The 24,964-nt window shown below is 39.9% G+C and overlaps 1 protein-coding gene across 7 annotated transcripts in view; it reads right to left on the reverse strand.

The window, feature by feature from the left end:
• The window catches only part of SLC10A7 (solute carrier family 10 member 7), a 290,655-nt gene that overhangs the window by 74,163 nt on the left and 191,528 nt on the right, over positions 1 to 24,964 (reverse strand). For 5 of the 7 annotated variants that reach the window (XR_009692903.1, XR_009692902.1, XM_061142451.1 and 2 more), the window contains one exon: positions 1,569 to 1,604. The exons of the other annotated variants lie outside the window; for them this stretch is intronic. Coding sequence is in view for 3 of the 5 variants with exons in the window: in XM_061142451.1 (XP_060998434.1) it covers positions 1,569 to 1,604 (36 nt within the window). In the remaining 2 variants the exon portion in view is untranslated. The remainder of the gene's footprint in view (positions 1 to 1,568; positions 1,605 to 24,964) is intronic. 7 annotated transcript variants of the gene reach the window in all.

A 24,964-nucleotide genomic window follows, 5' to 3' on the forward strand; every position in this document is an offset into this window, starting at 1 on the left:
ACAGGTAGGAAAGAGAGAAATGTTCTCACTTGCTTCTTTGGTCACAAGTTGAAACAGTGTCTCAAAAGACTCCAGACTCTGAGATACTCAAAATTGCTACCTTGGTCTCAGCCCCCTAGCTGTGACTGTTATCTTTTTCAAAGGGTTGTGGAGTAAGAGATGCTACTCTTCTGCAATGGAGAAAGCCTAGGCCACATACTATTGGACATTCTGTATATGCCCAGCTCTACACGGCTTCTCTGGCTCACTGCCACTGGGGACCCCAGGCTGGCCTGCATCCTGTGGCCACTGAGGGCTGTGCCTCGGAAGTTACTGTCCCAGGTCCTGGAAAAAACACTGAGGGGTGATCCTAGCTCTCACATTTAGTGAGCAGGTAGATACATACCAAGTCTTTTCTTCCCAATGAACGCAAGTAACATTCACTTCATTTTCAGTGTAACTCATGGCAAATTCTGAACTGGTGATTCTAAATAAATGAGGTCTGTTATGCTGTGGGAAGTGATCTGGTTATTGACACTCCTTACCTTCTAAGGACAGAGGTGGCGTTTCAAACGGCATGGTAAAGCTGAGGATTATTAGTGGCAGGTAATGTCTTTCATGAAAGATGCAAAATCCAACTGTTTAGTAAGGCATCTTTTTCTCTTCACTTCCCACACAGCTTGTAAGAAATGAAGTCCCTCACTCTATTACTTTAATTGAATTCCAACTTGGGTAATTACACTATAATTAAATAAATTTTCCCCACAGTTTTAATTCACTGACAAATAGTGCTAGTCAAACAGCTACATTTCCCTTCTAGAAACGCATCCCCACTCTATTTCAGTGATGAGTGGAGTGATTTATATTTGGGAGATGTTGTGTATGAAAAATGCACAGTTCATAAAATATTTTAGGTATCATTCATGATTACATATGCTTTTCTCAGCATGAGATAACATTAATTTCATTATAATCTCTCATCTAATTTCTCATATGCCTAGTGCCAAAAAAGAAATAAGATAGGTAATTAGCCTTTCTTATTTTCAGAACAACTTTTGCTACTGGTGTACCAGTAGCTTATATTAGTTTTTCTTTTCCTGAAGCACATCCCTGGGAGCAGACTGGGGTAGGTGTTACTGTTTCCCATTCTACAGGTGAAAAAATCGAGGCAATATTCCCCAGAGTGAGGGAGCCATTTCCTATCAGTACCAGCACTGGGAACTAAGCTTTGTCTGGTCCCCTGGATCAAGGCTCTTTCTATCAACCTAGATCATTAGTAATCACTTTAGTCTTACTAATGTGAAAATAAAGTGTAGCACATTTTTGACCTATGTCACAGGGTGCTAATTTGTAATAATTAATGATTTAGCCAGGAGTCAGAGGCCTGATAAATGGGTCCTGCTGCTGTTCGTGATTATGAGACTACAGAGATTCTGACTTTGTACAGCTCACCCGGAAGAACAGTTCAAAATATGATGCCAAGTGGTGTAAAAAGATTTCAATTTCAGTTTTTTTCCCTAAATATCTTTCTTAAAGGGTTGTAGATGGCTTTTAATAAAAGATATTAGAAACAACATGAAAATACTCACAAAAAGCAGCAGTAGCAGGGGCGTGACAACGATGCCCTGAAAGAAATAAAAGAGAATGATGATCATATATCAGCCTGCAGAGCAGGAGATTTTCTTTGCCGTTTTAAACCCTGATGCACAGAAATGCTTATCCTTCCTATTTCTGTTTAATAAAATCTAGGAGATAAAGAAGAGGGAGCCCCACTCTTGGCTTTCCTGACCACAAGGCCTTAGCATCTCCAGTATAGTTATTCATATCTCAGATCATTTAAAGTACAACTACCAATCTTCCTTCAACTTGTCTTCCCTTTTTCAAGCCTAAGTTCCCTTCCATGTTGCATATGCATCACTTGGGTGAAAGCTGGCAAGCTTTCTCACTCCAAGGCTTTCAACTCTAACTTGGATAAAGTGCCCCCTTTCAAGAGGAGACAGGTGGTTTAGTCCCAGTTGGGGTCCTCTCCTGAGCAAAGACCACGTCAGCTGTGATGAATGAGATGTCGTGATTTTGTAATGTGAACTGATCTCCCTGAGGAAACGAGCTGGGATCTCAAAACTCATTTCACTTGATTAGACTCCATGTCTCCATGGTGGAAGGCAAGTCTTTCATCTAATTCAGCCACTGAGGACCACCTTGGTCCCTCTGTCTCCCTGAGGCAGGAAGGAGCAAAAGATTTGTTTTCTTCGATGACAGGGAACAGTTTGAGGCTGTTGTTGATGAGGCAGGATACAGCTTTTAGGTTTCTTAAAGGTAAATCTTTAAAACTAGGTGTTTGAGTTGGGAGTTAATATGACAGGTCTCCGTTTTAGAGCAGCAGCCGATGATTTGCAACCTTAGTTGTTCCTTTATCTTGCAACACTTTATTATGATTTATAGAAGAAAAAGCATTTCATCCTTTTATTAGTGAATCTACTTGGACCTTTAAAATTCCAAAGAGTCTGTGAGTCTGTGCATGTGTGTGTGTGAGACAGAGACAGACAGAGACAATACTGTGACCAGGATCCAGTTTTGGGACCTCTCCATTACTTTTGGGGAAAAGGTCTTTTGGTATTAATATATGGAAGCCCCTTTGTCATTACAGTAACTAAATTCTTTTGACTGTGGCCCAAAGGAATGGCTTACCTTATATGAACATTGCTACCATAACTTTCTTAGGCATATACACATGTGAATATCCACACACCGACTTGCTTTATTGTTAAATAATAGAATAAATGCTTCTTTATTGTGCAAACTTTTGCAATTGGCAATAGGGAATACTGCATTTTAAGTGCTATATTTTAAAGTCTATTTATTAAAACATGTATTGTGGCTTCTTAGCTCCATCGGTGTCTAGGAAGCAAGTTCTCATCAGCATCGTTTAGAAGAGTGCCATGTACAAAATGCCAAAACAATTTTTAAGAGCTACTGTCCTTCAATGACATGGAATCTATTCAGGCTGTAGGAATAATTCTGAACTTTGCAAGGCCATGCAGAAACAGAAATATCTGGTTATTTTAGTCTATGTGGGAGCCATCTGATTTCAAGTCAATTTGTTTAAATGTTTATTGAACGTCCACTTATACACGCCAGGCATGGTTCTAATTAATTAGAAGAATTAATGAAAACTGATCTGGCAGAAAGGGGGTTAGGGTATCCCAGGAAGAGTGAAGGACCTTTGCAAAACTCTATAAAGTTGAGCAGGGAGGAAAGAAAAGTATCAGGTGGAGGATTCAGAGGCCAGATCATCAAAGGTCTTAGGGGCCAGGAGAGGGAGCTTCCAGTTGATCCTTCTAACATTGGCAAACTGTTAGAGAACTTAAGGGAGCGAGGTGGTGTAATGAGTTAGTAAATAATTTGGTATATGGAGAATGGATTTGACTTTGCTTATTAACTGAGCCAGTTTTACCCTTGTTATCTATCAGTTCACCTAAATTTAGGTTAAAGAAAATAGAAACTTATATTTGTGTTTACTGTGGAATTTCAATAGCACTAATGATGTTTTTGAGAAACAGTATGATATCTATGATAGGATAAGAACTCTCCCCCGGCCTCGACTCAAGAAGACGGCTGAGCATCATCACCATTCTGGAGACATCTGTCTTGTATCAGAGGAGTAGAAGTTACACTGGTGCTGTATAACATGGGGGGACTGATGTTCTTCTTGGTGCCCTTTCATTTTCTTTGCAATAATGGACTAGTAATAGTATTTGTAATATCAGTACTATTAATGCTATTTTGCTTCAGTACTTTTATGCATATTGTAAAATTTGACCTTCCTCTATTGACGGGGTTGGGTTCACAACAGCCCCACTTTATGGATGAGAAGACTCTTGAGAGTCCCTTGGACTGCAAGGAGATCAAACCAGTCAATCCTACAGGAAATCAACTCTGAATATTCATCGGAAGGACTGATGCTGAAGCTGAAGCTGAAGCTCCAATACTTTGGCCACCTGATGAGAAGAATTCAGTCACTGGAAAAGGCCCTGATGCTGGGAAAGATTGAGGGCAGGAGGAGAAGGGGATGACAGAGGATGAAATGGTTGGATGGCATCACCAAACTGATGGACATGAGTTTGAGCAAGCTCCAGGAGCTGGTGATGGACAGAGAAGCCTGGCAAGTCCATGGGGTTGCAAAGAGTCGGACGTGACTGAGCAACTGAACAACAACAACAATGACAATGGATGAGGAAACTGAGGTTCAGAATAGTCAAGCAAACTGGCCCCAAGCCACACAGCAAGTTAAATGGCAAAGATTGGACTAGAGCCTGTGTTGCCCAGCTCCAAACCCTGACCTGACCCTACTATAGCACTGTTCTCTGAGTAGCAGATTAACAAACAGTACGGTTTCCTACATGGTTCTGCTTGCGACATACATGTAGTAATTAGTTGAGGTGTGATCTTGGCCTCCATTGATTACCAGTTCTTAGAAATGGCCTTGTTCTGGAAGGCAGAGCACTATTATCTGCAGATTTTCCTGCTTGAATATTTCAAGTATATGGTCACTAATACACAACAGTTCTTACAAGGACTTAAGATACATGTTCCTAAGATGTGAAAATTTTTCTAGTGAATAGAATGAATCTTCTAATTCTACATTCAGAATTCCTCATTGTTTTCTCAAAATGGCTATTCATGTTCATTAGCTGTTACACAATGCTGAAATTTGTTTTTCAGTTGTATTAGGCAATGAGTCAGCCACAGTGCCATTATTCTGACAAGAGACCATAATCACATTTTAGTGAAGTTGTTCTAATTATTTTCTCTTCTTTTTTTTTTAGCCACACTGTGCTAGCATGCGGGATCTTACACTCCCAACCAGGGATCAAAACCACACCCTCTGAAGTGGAAGCACAGAGACTTTAACCACTGGACCACCAGGGAAGTCCCACTGTTCCAATTACTATAAAATAAAATAGCTGATATTTATGGAGTAGTTGTACCAGAAGAAGCACTAAGAAGTTTATGTGTGTTATCTTATGGAACTCTCACAACAACCCCATGAAGCAGGTACTAAGCTTCTCTGGTGGTTCAGTGGTAAAGAATCCGCTTGCTAATGCAGGAGACGCAGGTTTGATCTCTGGGTCCAGAAGATCTCCTGGAGAAGGAAATGGCAACCCACTCCAGTGTTCTTGCCTGGGAAATCCCACGGACAGAGGAGCCTGGGAGGCTATAGTCCATGGGGTGGCAGAGAGTCGGACACGACTGAGTGACTGAATAACAAGCAGGGAAGGAAACTGAGTCTCAGAGACACTGGGCGAAATGGGAAAAGGCGATGTCAGGCACTGCATCTCTGACTCCAAATTTGCCTGACTCCAAAGCCTGTGATCCTGAGTGGTATAAATGAAACCTTTGCAGTCTTACACTATTTCCCTGGGTTTATATTTGAAGAATAAATTTGAAAGGAGCTTCAAACTCAGTACGTCTTTTTAATGACATGAAACAAATTGAGATATAAGCCTTTGTGTGACATGGCTGATATATATATATATATATTAAGTCTGGATTTTGCAAATATCAATGGTGAAAAGGGTAAACTAAAAAATTTAAACTGGGAATGCAACTGTCCTTGGGAGCTGGAAAATCAAATAAATGTGATATTTTCTCTCAAATAGATCTGATTCCTTCTCTTTTCTCTTTCCCAAGTAAATCCTACACAGATGGATAAAGCAAAGAAGTGGTGAATGGGCACTTCTAGCAAAAGATGCTGCCCATCTCTTTGCAGATTCAAGGTCAAACATAGTTTTAGCATCCTTGCAATTGAGATGGTGTGCTAAGCTTTCTTTTTGCAACACCTGAAGAAGTCAAGTCACAAAGCGACGGACTTTGTCTCTGAAAAACCTTTAGAAAATCCATTTACACCTCTGATGTGAATGACCGGGTAAATATATTTCAATGACTTCAGTAGAAAGGAGAAAAAAACAAACAAAAAACTGTCAAACCTGAGACACTGAGATTGAGCCACATTAAAATACAAGCCAACCCCCCTACCTCTGCAAATAACAACAAAAACAACAAAACTGTGACTGCACTTCTCTCAGGAGTAGGACTTGCACAAAAGGCAAAACTGAAGTAAATTATCATTTTTTAAAAGTAGAAAAAATTATCAAAAGGTTTTGTTGCAACAACTATCGTGATCACACAGCTACTAAAACTAACATAAGGCTTCTGTCTCCAGGATATGAAATGTTAAGCCATGGAAGAGGTGCTTTTTACTTTTTAATAAAAGGGCAATAACTCAATTTTCACAAAAACACAGAATCAAGGTTTTGTAAGGGATCTTAGATGAGACTGATCCAGTCCTCATCTGAAACGTGACCCTCCTCTGTCCGTTACTTGCTCCTGATATAACGCCGTGATAGTCAAGCTCTTGCCCGAGAATGTGCAGACAGACAGTTGTTCCTGCTCTCAAGGCACACAGGCCCCAGCGGACACTCTTTCACGATAAGGAAGTCTTTCTTAGTCTGAGCCCACTTTCGCTGCTGCCCTGTCATCCCCTTGGAGGAACATAGGGCACGTCGACACCCTTCTTTCCAGTGACGGCCTTTTAGCTGCTGCTTTGGAATGCTGTACATAAAATCTCTGCACTCTTAAACTTATTTCCTCGGGGCTGTATGTTAAGAACGCTGCACTGAACATTTGGGTCTTGATACTAGGTCTTGTCCAGGCTAAAAGTCCCCAGGTCCTCCCAGCCATTACTCCTGGTAGGGAGGCGTGGTTCTGAGACTTCTTTTAGACATCATCTCATCCAGATGAACTTAAGAGCCCACAGCACTCGCTTCCTAAAAATTGACCAAAACTTGGAAACAAGGTTAGAAGAGGACCGTGTGTCCTTTCACTGTGACCCTGGAGCACTGTCTAATAGGTCAATCCAAGGATTATTTATTACCTGGAGGGATATGCCTTTGACTGACTTTTGTAAGTGAGTGAAAGTTGCTCAGTCATGTGCGACTCTGCAACCCCACGGGCTGTAGCCTGCCAGGCTCCTCTGTCCATGGCATTCTCTAGCCCAGAATACTGGAGTGGGTAGCCGTTCCCTTCCCCAAAGGATCTTCTCAACCCAGGGATAGAACCCAGGTCTCCCGTATTGCAGGTGGATTCTTTACTGTCTGAAGCACCAGGGAAGCCACTTTTGGTTTACTTCTACTAACTATTGATTAGGGCCCAGACTGTAAGATTACACATTAACTTACAAAGGTTTGTCTACTAGAGATCGAAATAATTTCTATCTTGTAGAAAAACAACTACAATAGGTAATTACTATTACCTCTGTAATAGGAATTGGCTGGGCTTCCTAGGTGGCACTACAAACTTATTTCAGTCTGCTTTTCTCATGGACTACATAGCCCCTATTTCTATCACTTCCTCAAAGCCAACTTTACCAGCCTGCTTGCTCCCTCATTATTCAGTTAAATAAATGTTTGGCATGTATCCATTACACATCTCTGAGAAAGCTGTGGTTTCAACTTTTGAAAATTGTCCTCTAACAATGCCTTTACTCTGAACCTTTATATTTATATTAATGCACTTTTTTTTTAAAAAAGATTAATGCCAACTAAAACTTGCAGATTGTCTTTGTATCTTGTTCTGTGGGCAGTATGTAGTGATAGCTTAAAAAATAGGAGGAAAGTTTAATCTTCAAGAATGAGATGATATCAAATCGACATGTAATGACTGACATTGGCCAACATATTCTAAGCAGTAAATTATAAAGCGGTAGGATGGGGAATTTTGGAGATGCCAGAAATTTTCTTTAATTTTGGCAATGGCTTTATTTATATTTTTGGCCACGCCATGTGGGGTCTTAGTTCCCAGATCAGGGGTCGACCCTGTACCCCTGCAGTGGAATCTCAGAGTCTTAACCATTGTACCACCAGGGAAGTCCCCAGAGACAATGAAATTTAAATGAAATGGTTTGGGTACATGGTCTCCAGAGAATATGACCATTATACACATGGGCGTCAAAATACATAGTTGGATAAACTTTACAGAGGAAAGAAAGAGGCATTAGGAGCCTAGGGAAGGGCAACTGGAAAGAAAGTGGTGGTTGGTTGGTAGGTGAGGCCTATCTCCTCTCCTCTGTCTGTACTTTTCTCTTTGAAACTGGGCCTTCACAGGGTCAGTGCCTTAAAATGCCCAACTAAGCATTTCTGAGTTTCTTCACAGCTCTGTCAGGGGGCAGGGGAGTCTTAGGAGCTGATACGAGCCTTCTGTCTTGTTCACCAGGCAGAGTGCACTACAGCAAAGACAGCTGCATCAGACTATCTGAGCTTGAAAACACCAGCCACCGAAAACATCCAGTTAATTCTCTCTAGTCGGAGTCCACGCTTTCCAAGGAAATGCTGAATAGTAATTTTATTTTCCATGTAGTATTAATATTTCTGATAGGAAGAGAAGACACTCATAAGTTGACATCAGTCCTCTAGAACACAACCACACAGGGATGGGTTGATCACAGCTGAGTTTCTGGGCCCACAAAGCTAAGGGTCTATTCCTTGATTGTGGGGATCCCATAGAGCAGTGCCACCCTGTGAGGCCTCCCAGGAATAGCTGCTGACTTGTCTCAATGTGCTGTGTGCTCAGTCGTGGCTGGCTGTTAGAACCCTATAACTATAGCCCACCAGGTTGCTCTGTCCTGGGATTCTCCAGGCAAGAATACCGGAGTGGGTTGCCATTTCCTCCTCCAGGGGATCTTCCAGACCCAGGGGTTGAACCTGCATCTCCTGCATTACATGCAGATTCTTTACTGCTGAGCCACCAGAGAAGACACCATTGAGAAAGCTTGTCTCAATAGCATTCATTTAATTAAACAGACATTTATTGAGTGCCAACTACGTACAGGGGGAAAAGATTCCAAGTCTCTTAAATACATACAACTTTAACCATTTTGAAGTGAACTTTTACACAAAACTCTAAAAAGTGGTTTCTGTCAAGTCCCTGGAATAATCTTTCAGGACTGTCTTGACAGATCTTTGTTCTTCCTTTCCTATTTTTCCTCTCCTACAACCACTGTTGATTCTCACTAATGCACTTAGAGTGATTTTTAGTTTTTCAAGCCAAGTCTCTGATATGATATGTATTTATTTGATTTTTCATTTCTGTTATGTTACATGCCCATAAGGAGTTTCCATTATAGAAAGCACTTCTACCTTGTCTTTCTGTAAGTGCAATGCTTCTGTTGAGAAATGCTTCTATCTTCTTTGGAGAAATGTCTTTTTAGGTCTTCTGCCCATTTTTTGATTGGGTTGTTTGTTTTTCTGGTATTGAGCTACCTGAGCTGTTTGTATGGCCAAAAAACACATGAAAAAATGCTTAATATTGCTCATTATTAGGGAAATGCAAATCTAAATTACAGTGAGGTATCACCTTACACCAGTCAGCATGGCCAACGTTAAAATATCTACAAATTAAAATATCTATAAATGCTAGAGAGGATGTGGAGAAAAGGGAACACTCTTGTACTGTTGGTGGGAATGTAAATTGATACAGCCACTATGGAAGACAGTATGGAGGCTCCTTAGAAAACTAGAAGTAGAACTACCATATGACCCAATAATCCCACTACTGGGCATATTCCCTGAGAAAACCATAATTGAAAGAGACACATGTACCCTAATGTTCACAGCGGCACTTTTTACAACAGCCAGGACATGGAAACAGCCTAGATGTCCATTGACAGAAGAATGGATACAGAAATTGTGGTACATGTATACAAGGGAATATTACTCAGCCATGAAAAAGGACCCATTTGAGTCAGTCCTAATGAGGTGGATGGACCTAGGCCTACTATACAGAATAAGTCAGAAAGAGAAAGACAAATATTGTATATTAATATTGTACATACACATGCTAAATCACTTCAGCTGTGTCCGACTCTTTGCGACGCCATGGACTGTAGCCCAACAGGCTCCTCTGTCCATGGGATTCTCCCGGCAAGAATACTGGAGTGGGTTTCCATTTCCTTCTCTGGTACATACACATGCATATGTAACCTAGACAGATGGTACTGATGTACCTATTTGCAGGGAAGCAATGAAGATGCGGGCATGAACAGACTTGTGGACACAGTCAGGGAAGGGGAGGGTGGGATGACTGAGAGAATGGCATGGAAACATATACATTACCATGTGAAGGATAAATGGCAAGTGGGAGTTTGCTGGGTGACATTGGGAGCTCAACCTGGAGGGGTGGGATGGGGGTGGGAGATGGGAGGTGGTTCAGGAGAGAGGGGACATACATATATATACCTGTGGCTGATCTATGTTGATGTATGGCAGAGGCCAACACAATATTATAATGCGATTATCCTCTAATTTTAAAAAAAAGGAAAAAAAAAAAAAAGAAATGCCTCTATCATCTTATTCTCAAAAAAATATATCTACATATATTTATATATCTATCTATATTTATATCTCACTCTGGGTATAGTTTAGAGAAGAGATTAAACTGATGAAAAGTTAAAGGGAGGGAGACTAACTAGGAGATTGCTCAGTAATGTAGGCAGGGGTTGATTTGTGCTAAGGAGAGAGAACCTTAGTGATAAAAATGAAGAGATTCAACACATTCAAGATGCATTTGAAATGCAGACTGGTAGATTAAATATTAGAGGAATGGTGATAAAAAGAAAGGAAGGATAGTTTTTTAGTCTCCTGAATAAAGGGATTTTTGACCATATAGGTAGACTGCAAATCCAATTACAGGGCTAGGAAAAAATTGGGATGTATAGATCAACTTTTTCTTAGGGAAGATGAGTTTGAGGTGTTTACAAGAAGGCCTCTACTATTAGAGATTTTGGATGGAGTTGGATACATGGTACTCAGGCTCTGGGTATTGTGGACAGTGGCTACAGATAAGTGAGTCCTCAGCATCTGGTTGGTGGTTTACTCTTACAGAGAAGATAAACAGTTAAGGAATATAGTATATAGGGATATATACTATAACTATATGGGAAAGGTCACTTTTCATTCCTATCCCAAAGAAGCACAATGCCAAAGAATGTTCAAATTACTGAAAAATTGCACTCATTTCACATGCTAGCAAGATAATGCTCAAAATCCTTCAAGTTAAGTTTTAGCAGTACATGAACCAAGAACTTCCAGATGTACAAGATAGATTTAGAAAAGGCAGAGGAACCAGAGATCAAATTGCCAAAATCTGCTGGATCATAGAAAAAGCAAGGGATTTCCAGAAAAACAGAAAAATTTTCGACGTCTGCTTCATTGACTATGCTAAAGCATTTCACTGTGTGAATCACAACAAATTGTGAAAAATTCTTAAAGAGATGGGAATACCAGACCACCTTACCTGCCTCCTGAGAAACCTGTAAGGAGGGAAAACTGGTTTCAAATTAGGAAAGGAGTATGTCAGGGCTGTATATTGTCACCCTGCTTATTTGACTTCCATGCAGAGTATATCATGCAAAATGCACGGATGGATAAAGTTCAAGCTGGAATCAAGACTGCCAGGAGAAACGTCAATAATCTCAGATATGCAGATGACACCACTCTTATGGCAGAAAGCGAAGAAGAACTAAAGAACCTCTTGATAAGGCTGAAAGAGGAGAGTGAAAAAGCTGGCTTAAAACTCAACATTCAAAAAACTAAGATCATGGCATCTGGTCCCATCACTTCATGGCAAATAGATGGGGAAACAATGGAAACAGTGACAGACTTTCTTTTCATGGGCTCTAAAATCACTGCAGACAGCAACTGCAGTCATGAAATTAAAAGATGCTTGCTCCTTGGAAGAAAAGCTATGATAAACCTAGACAGTGTATTACAGAGCAGAGACATTACTTTGCTGACAAAGGTCTATGTAGTCAAAGCTATGTTTTTTTCAGCAGTCATGTATGGATGTGAGAGTTGGACCATAAAGAAGTCTGAGTTGGAGAATACGCTTGAGAGTCCCTTCAACTGCAAGGAGATTCAACCAGTCAATTCTAAAGGAAATCAATCCTGAATATTCATTGAAAGGACTGATGCTGAAGCTCCAGTACTATGGCCATCTGATGCGAAGAACTGGCTTCTTGGAAAAGATCCTGATGCTGGGAAAGACTGAAGGCAGGAGGAGAAGAGGACAGAAGATAAGATGGTTGGATGGCACCAGTGACGTGATGGACATGAGTTTGAGCAAGCTCTGGGAGTTGGTGATGACAGGGAAGCCTGGCAAGCTGCAGTCCATGGGGTAGCAAAGAGTGGGACACAACTGAGCAACTGAACTGACTGACTGACTGGCTAGTATTCTTGCCTGAAAAATCCCATGGACAGAGGACCCTGGTGAGCTACAGTCCATGGGGTTGTAAAGAGTTGGACATGGCCAGCCACTGAGCACAGCACATTTCCTATATTAAGTAGAAGGTGGAAAGTTTTACTAAAATGAGGTGAAGACAGGTAAGTTACTGATTGAAAAACTGGGCTGTGACTCGTGGGAGAGGGTGCCTAAAACTGAAGGGGCTGAGATTTTTACCATACTTGAAGATAACAAGTTATCCTGCCATAGCTTCACGGATGCTGGAAGCAGACACAAGACTGCTGAGTCAGAGCCAAAGACTGAGTCACTTACACATGGCAGAGCAAGCAACCTAGCATGACGTCAGCATCAGCTTCTCTGGCCCTCGAGTCAAGCTGCAAGTGCAGATGGGCTCGGGTGGATGTCTGCACCTGTGGTGGGCTACATTTTAAGAAATGAATACTGAGTTTCAGTTTAGTTCAGTTCAGTTGCTCAGTCATGTCCGACTCTTTGCGACCCCAGGAACTGCAGCACGCCAGGCCTCCCTGTCCATCACCAACTCCCGGAGTCCACCCAAACTCATGTCCATTGAGTCGGTGATGCCATCCAACCATCTCATCCTCTGTCGTCCCCTTCTCCTCCTGCCCCCAATCCCTCCCAGCATCAGGGTCTTTTCAAATACTGAGTTTAGGGAACCCAAATCTTTTTTAATTGGCAGTTAGCAAACTTGATATTTGCTCCAAAGGGAGATGCTATTTGTGTCTTTCAAGGTAGTTCACACAAACATCATTGGAAGGAGAAAGGGTAACAAAGAGCAGTCAGGGGCACAAGATGGTCAGAAACACAGACAACACGTGGATAGCTGTCTTCCAGCAGAGGAAATGTCCAGCAGACCAATCCAGTTGATACTGGTCACCTAAACATTTGAGCTATCAAGCTCATTATTGCTCCCTTCAAATGTCATCACTGAGCCAATGTCCTTATACAGGGAAATCATCATTAAAATATAACTTTAAGTAACCAGAAAAACTTCTCTCCAAGATAAACACTGATCCTTTAACACTTCTTGGGCACTATCATTCAAATAAGTAAGAGCTGAACCAACTGAATTGACTTCCAACTCACAATTCATTCATTCTCTCGATTTTTCTAAATGGAGGAATTTTAAATCTTTCTGAAATCTAGATCCCAGCTAGACTGAACTGTGATCTATAGAGCCTCAGCACTAGCCTCACCAGGAAGCTTGCCAGGAATTGCTAAAACTCAGATCCCACCCTGGATCTACTGTATCATTTTCTGCATTTTTAACAAGATTTCCAGGTAATCTGTAGACACATAAAAACCAGAAAGAACCAATTTAGCTTCCAGAGCAGAGGTAGATAGACCTTTTCTGTATAAGGTCAGATAATTACTTCAAGCGTTGCTGACCATATAGACTCTCTTAAAAATTACTCAACTCTGGAACTTCCCTGGTAGTCCAGTGGCTAAGACTTCAAGCTCCCAATACAGGGGGCCTGGGTTTAAACCCTGGTTGGGAAACTAGATCTCACATGTTGCAACCAAAGATCCCACATGTTGCAACTAATACCTGGTACAGCCAAATAAATAAATAAATATTGTTTTAAAAAATTACTCAACTCCACAGTCATAGCTGGGAAGCAGTGCAAAGGATGAGCAAACATATGGGCATGGTCAAATTTGGCCCAAGGGCTATAACTTGGACCAATGCTGTAAGTATTGTTTTGGGTTGGCAATCACATTTAAAAAAGAAATAAATTAGTGTAACAAACTTTTATTTTTAATGACTTTGTTTTTAATGAACCCAAGCTGGCTTCTAAACATCACAGCAGTTCTTTTTTAACAGCTTATAACATGCTATTTAATTATCTAGTCTTCCAACTTTTCTTCAGACTGAAAACAAGATTATCAGTTAATAGTGTGTAAAATCCACCTTTTCCCTCTTTTTGATATTTGCAGTGACATTTGCTCAAGCCCAGCTGCTGCTTCTACTCCTTTTCTTTTTGATCTGTCAAAAATACAGATTCAATAGTCTCAAATGTTAGTTTTCTCAGAACCGTACAAAGTAATTTGTCTGAGCCAGCAGATAGAGTCTGCTTATCTTGAGCCCTTTTACCAGTATTTACTTTACCATTTCTACTCTGGAGATGGTTCTTTGCAAGAGATGATGGAAGCAAAGGGAAAAGCCAGCAGGGAGGGAGAAATTAAGGATGCTGAATGGCAGGCAGAATAGGTGGCATTTAGGGTCTAAGATCCAGAGCTGTAGAAGTAAAAAACAATACACACAAGAACACAACAGAGGAATGACATATACACTGCCTAATAGAACTACATAGTGATATATGTTAAAGCTGAAAAACAGTGTTCAAATTCATGATTTTTCCTCTTACTTTTTAACCGAAAAAGCCAGTCTTCTTTTCAAACTATGTAAACTCATGGGCCTGTATTAAAAATGTTAAATATTAAGCTGGATTTTTCTATCCAGATTAAGAGTGATAAGAACAATCTGAAATTCAGCTAAACCTCACAGCAAGATGGACGCGGGAACTTTCTGTACTGTCCGAGAATTTTCATATGAATAACTTATAAGTGTACAGACTTAACAACATGCAATAAGTAATTTTCCAAAAAGAGTTTCTTAAAATGCATATCTGAAGAGTACCTATTAGACCAAAACATGCAGCAAGACAAAAGTAAGTCAAATTTTCTGTTCTGATGACACCAGCTTTTGTAGCTAAAAAAGGACTTGCCCCAGTTCACTTTGGCTTGCAGGCCTCCACTGTGAGCACACAGCTGTAAGCCAATATGGCTGCAGTTTTATTTTCTCTGGGAATGCACATGGCAGCCTATTAAGGATCATTAGTAGCAAAACAAACATTATTTGCAACAAGCACAACTCTCACAAAATGTTAGAAGGATGGTCCCATTTTCCTAATGTCCGCCAGAGCTCCGATGGTCTGAATCTTATACACAGGAGTTTGTAATATCTCTCACTTTGGAATCACTGCTTTAATGACATCAAATACCACCATCATAACAAGGGCCAACATTTATTAAGGTGCATTATATAATAGGAACTGTGCTAAGTGCTTTACAAGCATTATCTAGTAAGTAAATTGATTATCCTGGTTTAATAGATAAAAAAACAAACAAAAAAACCAGAGGCATATAGAGACTAGGGAATACCAAGAGGCAGAGACTTAGCCAAAGGAATAAAAACAAAAGTTGAGAGTTAAGAGATTGGCCAAATGGAAGAACAGTTGTTAAAATAGAAAAATGAAAGAGGAAAGGAGGAAGGAGGAAACTTAAAAGAAAAACATATACAGGAAATGGATGGGCAGAAACCAGTACAAAATATGTAATATAGATTTAAAATAGGATTGATGATCACACAGGTGTTCTACCAGTGGCATATGAATACATGAAAAGAACGCACCAAGTAACTCTCTCAGGTCACTAGGGAGACACTGAATACTTACTACTCATTGGCTTAAAAGATTTAATGTATGTCTACCATTATGTTCGCTGATGTCTATAAGAGACTAGCACTTAACATATACTAGGCGCTCAATACATAATTTTTTGCTAACATATGAATGAGTGCATGCATGTCCACAAGTGTTTCTCTCAGGGAGCAGCATAAACATTTGAAGAGGACTTCCCTGGTGGTTCATATGTTGGGAATCTGCCTGCTAATTCAGGGGACAAGGGTTCACACCCTGTTCCAGGAAGACTTCAGCTGCTGCTGGGTAACTGAGCCTATGTGCAACAACTGAGCCCACAAACCCTAGAGCTTGTGCTCTGCAACAAGAGAAGCCACCACAACGAGAAGTCCGTGTACCACAACTAGAGAGGAGCCCCTGCTCCCAAAACTAGAGAGAGTCTGCACATAGCAACAAAAGCCAGTGCAGTCCAAAATAAACAAATAAATCAATAAAATATTTATTAAAAACTAAACATTTGATGAGAAAGATTTTATGAAATGCTTAAATACCACGTTTGTAAATAATGAGATTAGTTGACATTTATTGAATGCCTACTTTGTATGTGTCAGGAACTGTTCTGTGGCTCATCGTGTGTACTAACTCATTCAGGCCTCACAGCAAACCAATGATTCCCATATTACAGCGGAGAAAGTTGAAATGTACAGACAGAAGAATATGAAGTTCCCAAACAATAAGTGGAAGAATGAGGACGTAAGCCATCATCAGGCCCCAGAATCCACAGTCTCTACCATGACATGCTTACACAGCAGTTAAGAGTTCACTGAAAATTTAGAGATCAGAGAATTTTAGCTGAAAGGAAGAGTAGAGACAATTTGCTATCTCACTTAACAAACTGCAAATTTGAGGCCCAGGGAGTCAGGGTCTCTTACCCATAGCTTCAGGGTTAGTGGAAACACTAGGACTGGAACAGGAGGTGTTTCAAATTCTGTGTCCAGTTCTTTACTTCTGACACCAGACCATTTCCTACAAACTAGCTGAATAGAGTAAAACTCAAAAATGGAAGACTTGAGAGCTATTGCATGCATGCTCAGTTGCTTCAGTCAGGTCTGACTCATTGCAACACCATGGACTGTAGCCGGCCAGGCTCCTGTCCATGCGATTCTCCAGGCAAGAACACTGGTGTGGGTTGCCATGCCCTCCTCCAGGGGAACCAGGAATCAGACTTGCATCTTTGTGTCTCCTGCATTGGCAGGTGGTTTCTTTACTACTAGTGCCACCTAGGAAGCCCTAAGAAAGCTATTACTTAAGTTATGAAATATGACTAATTACTTATTATTTTATTTATCATATGTGTTAGCAAAAAAAGACACAGACAATAAAATAAGAACCAACTATAGAAGGGTTTTTTGAAGGAAATCAGATGCTCTCCCTGCCTTCCCAAAAGGAGAGCTCCTCCTTTGTCAGCAAGGCTATCAGAAAACATTTTTGCAAAATGTTGCAAAAGCAAGGTAGCATCATGGAAGATGGATGGGAGGGAGAGTATGAGGATGGAGAAGGGAGGTAATGAAAGAGGATTTATAGGAGATTTGGGAAAAGGGTTTTTAATGCAGGCCTCTGGATGTTGAAATAAACTTCTAGATCAATGGTAAATTGACTTTCTTTTAGATAAAATATTCAAAATAACTATGTAGTCAAAATCAGTGTTCACTTATAATAGACCTTCATAACAAACAAACAAGTCTACAAACAATAAATACTGGTGAGGGTGTAGAGAAAATGGAATCCAGCTACACTGTTACTAAGAATGGAAATTGGTGCAGCCACTAACGGGAAACAGTATGCAGGTTCCTTATAAAAGCAAATAGAACTACCATATGACCCAGCAATCCCACTCCAGAAAAAAATTCTTAGTTCAAAAAGAATCCATGGACCCAAATGTTCATAGCAGTACTGTTTACAATAGCCAGGACGTGGAAACAACTGAATGTCCATCAACAGATGAATAGATAAAGAAGATGTGGTACATATATACAACAGAATGCTACTCAGTCATAAAAAGAATGAAATAATGCCATTTGCAGCAACATGGATGAGCCTAGAGATTATCATACTAAGTAAGTCATACAGAAAGACAAATACATGATGTTGCTTATATGTGGAATCTAAAAAAAAAAGGTATAAAGAACTTATTCACAAAACAGAAACAGAGTCACAGATATAGAAAACAAACCTATAGTTACCAGGGGGAAAAGGGCACAGGGATAAATTGGGAGATTGGAATAGACACATACCCCCTACTATATGTACCAACCACACTTTTCACTGTGCTTTGATGTTGCAGTCCATCTGGAACGGTACATAAAATCATTTACCACTTTGGCTGGGTTTCTGCTTATGTACTGAAACATAACATTTTGGGCCTAGATTAATTTTTTTCATTTTTATATTCTACTTTTTAAGCTGGAGTTGATCAGTTAATACATGCAAAATGTTTTAGAGACAAATGGTTCTAAAATGCTTAAAATAAAAATTTGCAGTTTCTTACATCCTGCAAAATGCCCTCTTTCTCAAGGTAAGTATTTTCAACTCTTTAAGATGAGTACTCGGTATAAAAAAACACCCCCCTACCATGACATAGCATCATATAATTTTATTTAAAACTCAATATTAAGACAAAAAAAAAAAAACCCTAAGATCACGGCATCTGGTCCTATCACTTCATGGCAAACAGAAGGGGAAAAAAGTAGAAACAATGACAGATTTTATTTTCTTGGTCTCCAAAATCACTGCAGATGGTGACTGCAGCCACGAAATTAAAAGACACTTGTTCCTTGGAAGGAAAGCTATGACAAGCCTAGCCAGTGTATTAAAAAGTAGAGACATCACTTTGCAGACAAAGTCCATATAGTCAAAGTTATGGTTTTTCCAGTAGTCGTGTACCAATGTGAGAGTTGGACCATAAAGAAGACTAAATGCTAAAGAACTGATGCTTTTGAACTGTGGTGTTGAAAAAGACTCTTGAGAGTCCCTTGGACAGCAAGATCAAACCAGTCAATCCTAAAGGATATCAACCCTGAATATTCATTGAAAGGATTGATGCTGAAGATAAAGCTCCAATACATTGGCCACCTGACGTGAAGAGCCAACTCATTGGAAAAGACCGTGATGCTGGGAAAAACTGAAGGCAAAAGGAGAAGGGGGCAGCAAAGGATGAGATGGTTGGGTGGCATAATCGACTCAATGGACATGAATTTGAGCAAGCTTCGGGAGATAGTGAGGGCTTCCTTCATAGCTCAGTTGGCAAAGAATCCACTTGCAATGCAGGAAACTCTGGTTCAATTTCTGGGTCGAGAAGATTCGTTGCAGAAGGAATAAGCTACCCATTCCAATATTCTTGGGCTTCCCTTGTGGCTCAGCTGGTAAAGAATCCCCCTGCAATTCAGGAGACCTGGGTCTGATCCCTGGGCTGGAAAAAATCCCTGGAGAAGGGGAAGGTTACCCACTCCAGTATTCTGGCCTAGAGAATTCCATGGACCGTATAGTCCACAGGAGGGCAAAGAGTCAGACACGACTGAGAAATTTTCACTTCACTTCACTTCAGGAGATAGTGGAAGCTTGGCGTGCTGCAGTCCCTGGGTTCACAAAGAGTTGGACACGACTTAGCAACAAAACAACAATTTATTTTTTAAAGATTTTTTTAAGGTGAACCATTTTTAAAGTCTTTATTGAATCTGTTATAATATTGCTTCTGTTTTATGTTTTGGTTTTTGGGCTATAAGGCATGTAGGATCTTAGCTCCCCAACCAGGGACTGAACCTGCGTCCCTTGCATTGGAAGGAGAAGTTGTAATCATTGGACCACCAGGAAGTCCCAGTCTCATACCATTTTAGAACACTGAAGTCAGAAAGATTCTACAAGTGTCTAGAAAGAAATATACAGACTGCTGATTAAGATATTTTGATTCAATTACTTTGCACAAAGATAAAAAGGGAGGTTGTAGAGATGTGTATGTTCTTTGATGTATATGGTCAAACATTAGAATTAAGCCAGCAGCTCTTACCATTTTAGACTTTCATCTTGAATAAAGTACCAATGATTTGGGCATGAAGACCAGAGTTCAGGAGTCAGGGCCTTATTTTTACCTTCAATATGGTAGGAATTTAGTGCTTTTATTACACTTTAAATGATGGAAATCTGCATTTTTTCCTTCCCGCAGTATATCAGGCTTAAATGAAGTAGGCTTGCATTGAACTGTCGTCGTGAACGTGGCTTTGTGCCACTGCTGAGCTGTGGAGTTTCCACGCTTTGCATTTCAAACTTCTCATCACATAAGCACTAATCCATAGAGGACATAATGGGAGCATCTTATCTCTGATCCTGGAGTGAGGTAGGAGTCGGTAAGCCCTGTGGATCAACATCCACATCCCAGAGTGAATGAATTAGCTTCTCCTTGGCCAGTGGTAAAGAACCCGCCTGCCAATGCAGGGAGACGTGGGTTTAATCCCTGGGTGGGGAGGAACTCCTCGAGAAGGAAATGGCAACTCACTTGAGTATTCTTACCTGGGAAATCCCATGGACAGAGGAGCCTAGGAGGCTATTATCCATGGGGTCGCAGAGTTGGATATGACTTAGCAACTACACAACAACAGCACATATAAAAGAGATAACTAATAAGGACCTACTGTTACAGCTCAGGGAACTTTACTCAATATTCTGTAATGAACTATACAGGAAAAGAATCTATAAAAGAGTTGACATATGTATATGTATAGCTGATTCACTTGTATAGTAGAAACTAACACAACACTGTAAATTCATGATACTCCAATAAAAGCAAACAAACAACAAACAAAAACTCAGACCACATGTACACACGTGAAATGAATGGGTTTGGCACAGCTAGCTCATGCGTTTCTTTTGGCTGTGTCTAAATGACAGCACACACTGCCACTAGATTTAGCTGTGACGATCAATACCAAGCGTGAAGATGGACAAAATGAATGGAGACAGCTGCACTCCACTTGCCTTGTCTCATATATCAACGGTCTGATTTTCTCTAGCTTTTATAATACCCCTAAGCCAGGGCCAAGTGGTCCTGAACTTTATGACTCAGAGAGGCTTCAGCCAGGGGAAGGAGGCAGATGAACCCTAATAAAGGCTATTCCTCATGTGACTGTACTTAGTCCACAAACCCTCCCGCCATCACCAAGGCAGAGGCTGTAGGATTGTATAGTCAGGCTGAATTTGGGCAGTTTTTTCTTCTCTAACCCAAGCCCCACCATTGATGTCTATTTTAAACAGGTTTCTCCTCAACAACACGTTTGGATTTATTAAATACAAGCAGGTAGGAGAAGAAAAACATACAATGTGATTCTTGGGTCTGAAGTAGATGGAATCTAGCTACTGAACCTCTCTAGGGCAGTGGTACCCAAAGTCTCACAGGACTCCTAGAAGCGAGAAAAGTATAGATGAGGTGAGGAGGAACGCTGTCTTTATCAGCTTTTAAGAACTGGTAAACAGATTATGCCAAAGCCTTTGACTGTGTGGATCACAACAAACTGTGGAAAATTCTTAAAGAGATGGAAATACCAGACCATCTGACCTGTCTTTTGAGAAATCTGTAGGCAGGTCAGGAAGCAACAGTTAGAACTGGACATGGAACAACAGACTGGTTCCAAATAGGGAAAGGAGTACATCAAGGCTGTATATTGTCACCCTGCTTATTTAACTGATATACAGAGTACATCATGAGAAATGCTGGACTGGATGAAGCACAAGCTGGAATCAAGATTGCTGGGAGAAATATCAATAACCTCAGATATGCAGATGACACCACCCTTATGGCAGAAAGCAAAGAGGAACTAAAGAGCCTCTTGATGAAAATGAAACAGGAGAGTGAAAAAGTTGGCTTAAAACTCAGCACTCATAAAACTAAGATCATGGCATCTGGTCCCATCACTTCATGGCAAATAGATGGGGAAACAGTGGAAACAGTGACAAACTTTAATTTTTTGGGCTCCAAAATCACTGCAGGTGGTGACTGCAGACATGAAATTAAAAGATGCTTGCTCCTTGGAAGAAAAGCTATGACCAACCTAGATAGCATATTAAAAAGCAGAGATATTTTTTTGCCAACAAAGTCCATCTAGTCAAAGCTATGGTTTTTCCAGTAGTCATGTATAGATGTGAGTGTTGGACTATAAAAAATGCTGAGTGCCGAAGAACTGATGCTTTTGAACTGTGGTATTGGAAAAGACGCTTGAGAGTCCCTTAGACTGCACGGAGATCAAACCAGTCCATCCTAAAAGAAATCAGTCCTGAATTTTTATTGGAAGGACTGATGCTGAAGCTGAAACTCCAATACTTTGGCCACCTGATGTGAAGAACTGACTCATTGGAAAAGACCCTGATGCTGGGAAAGATTGAAGTCAAGAGAAGGGGACAACAGAGGATGAGATGGTTGGATGGCATCACTGACGCAATGGAAATGAGTTTGAGTAAACTCCGGGAGTTGGTGACGGACAGGGAAGCCTGGCGTGCTGCAGTCCATGGGGTTGCAAAGAGTCAGACAGGACTGAGCGACTGAACTGAACTGAACTGAAACAGACTATGCCATTTTATGGTCATGTGATTTTACTTTTTGGTATAAAAAGGTCGACAATTAATACAACAAGTAAATCACTACTGCATAATTAAATTTCACCTTATGACCTAGGAAAATACAAATGAGCTAGCTACATTTTTTTAGAGTGCTTAGACTTTTATCCTTAAAATTCCTATGGTGAATTACACGCCAGTCAGGATGGCTTCTATCCAAAAGTCTACAAGCAATAAATGCTGGAGAGAGTGTGGAGAAAAGGGAACCCTCTTACACTGTTGGTGGGAATGCAAACTAGTACAGCCGCTATGGAAAACAGTGTGGAGATTTCTTAAAAAACTGGAAATAGAACTGCCATATGACCCAGCAATACCACTTCTGGGCATACACACTGAGGAAACCAGATCTGAAAGAGACACGTGCACCCCAATGTTCATCGCAGCACTGTTTATAATAGCCAGGACATGGAAGCAACCTAGATGCCCACCAGCAGATGAATGGATAAGGAAGCTGTGGTACATATATACCATGGAATATTACTCAGCCGTTAAAAAGAATTAATTTGAATCAGTTCTAATGAGATGGATGAAACTGGAGCCCATTATACAGAGTGAAGTAAGCCAGAAAGATAAAGACCAATACAGTATACTAACACATATATATGGAATTTAGAAAGATGGTAATGATAACCCTATACGCAAAACAGAAAAAGAGACACAGATGTACAGAACAGACTTTTGGACTCTGTGGGAGAAGGCGAGGGTGGGATGTTTCAAGAGAACAGCATTGAAACATGTATATTATCTAGGGTGAAACAGATCACCAGCCCAGGTTGGATGCAAGAGACAAGTGCTCGGGCCTGGTGCACTGGCAAGACCCAGAGGGAGCGGGTAGACAGGGAGGTGGGAGGGGGGGATCGGGATGGGGAATACATGTAAATCCATGGCTGATTCATGTCAATGTATGACAAAAACCACTACAATATTGTAAAGTAATTAGCCTCCAACTAATAAAAATAAATGAAAAAAAAAATTCCTATGGTGAGTTGCTAAGACAGTCCTAACTCAGTTTTGATTATGTAACTAACTACAGATAATTCCCCTTAATGTTTCAGTAAAGACTCACCCCTAAACAGTGATTTCTGGAGCTATGATATTGGGTGCTGTCACTAAGAAGGAATAGCCAATGTTTTCATTAAAAGATGTCAGTAGGTATCCTTTTTGTTGTTGTTTAGTTGCTGAGTCATGTCTGACTCTTTGTGACCCCATGACTGTAGTCCACCAGGTTTCTCTGTCCTTGGAATTCTCCAGGTAAAAATACTGGAGTGGGTTGCCATTTCCTTCTCCACGGGATCTTCCTGTCCCAGGGATCAAACCTGTGTCTCCTGCATTGGCAGATGGATTATTCGCCACATCAGATATTTATTTTGATATGTACTCTGATAATCACTTCAATATCTTTGAAACTTAAAAGTGCCAGAGAGCAAGAAGTGATCATTGAGTAAATCATGTCAATAAATTTAACCAAGAGTCTTTAAGAAAACTGGAAATCTATGTCAATATTATTTTTCTAGTTCCCCAGTAGAGGGCAACTTTTACACATTTTAACAGTCAAAAAAAAAAAAAAAAAAAAATCTATGCTCACTGCATCAGTAAGACCCACTCTACATTTAAATAATACGATTTATGTCTATGAATGGATTTTCACTAACAGGTAGCTATAAAATGTCATGAAATTTTAAGTATGTAATTAGAAATTGAATATACTTAATAATGAGTAATTAGCATTTTATGATTAATATAAGTGTTATTGCAGGAAGTAGTAACCATTTGGGTAACTTTAAAGTAGCAACCATTTAGGTCACTATGATAGATAGTATGAAATATAAACTGTAAGTGATGAGAGTTCTGTTCTTTAGTAAACATTTTGATTGAATTTCATTATGACTGAGTTCCAAATATAGCTAACATGAATGCATAAAATCTATTTAAGAATAGGCAAAAAAAGCCATAGGCATCTCAAAATATAATTAACTACCTTTGTTATTATAAACTTTGAAGCAATAATTATAAATGTTCATGTTTTAAATGTGTCAGATATAAGTATGCAACTAAACATGTGTATGTATATATTTGCAAACAGTAAAATTCTATTATAACATAGCTTATTACTATTAGACATATGGACATAATGTGTTATGTTCTCATTCATTCACTTATTCAGCATTTATTTACTGAGCACTTACTATGTGCCATAGACCATTCTAGAAGTCAAAGATACAGTGTGATTAATCTGACAGAATTTCTTGCCTTCTTGGAGCTTATATCCCTGCTAATAAAAAAATATATCATGAAGCCTTCTGAAAAGATACGCTTATAAGATAGATACTTACAATGTCTCATAACACTAGTTTATTTTTCTAATTAAAAAATTATACTTTGTTTTTAATTTAGAAAAATATTACAAGGAAAAATTAAATGTTTCATGATCTTAATATTCAAAAAACCCTTGTTGACCTTAAATAAAGCAATAAACAATTTTGATTGGAAAAATGTTAACTGTATGGAAAAGTGGAATTTTCTAGCACTCTACTCTTTCCAGAGATGTCAAGAGTTTCTTGTGACTCTTTCCAGAAAAGAAAATAATATAC

Source organism: Dama dama, chromosome 5 (assembly GCF_033118175.1).
Source record: "Dama dama isolate Ldn47 chromosome 5, ASM3311817v1, whole genome shotgun sequence".
Taxonomy (NCBI): Eukaryota; Metazoa; Chordata; class Mammalia; order Artiodactyla; family Cervidae; genus Dama; species Dama dama.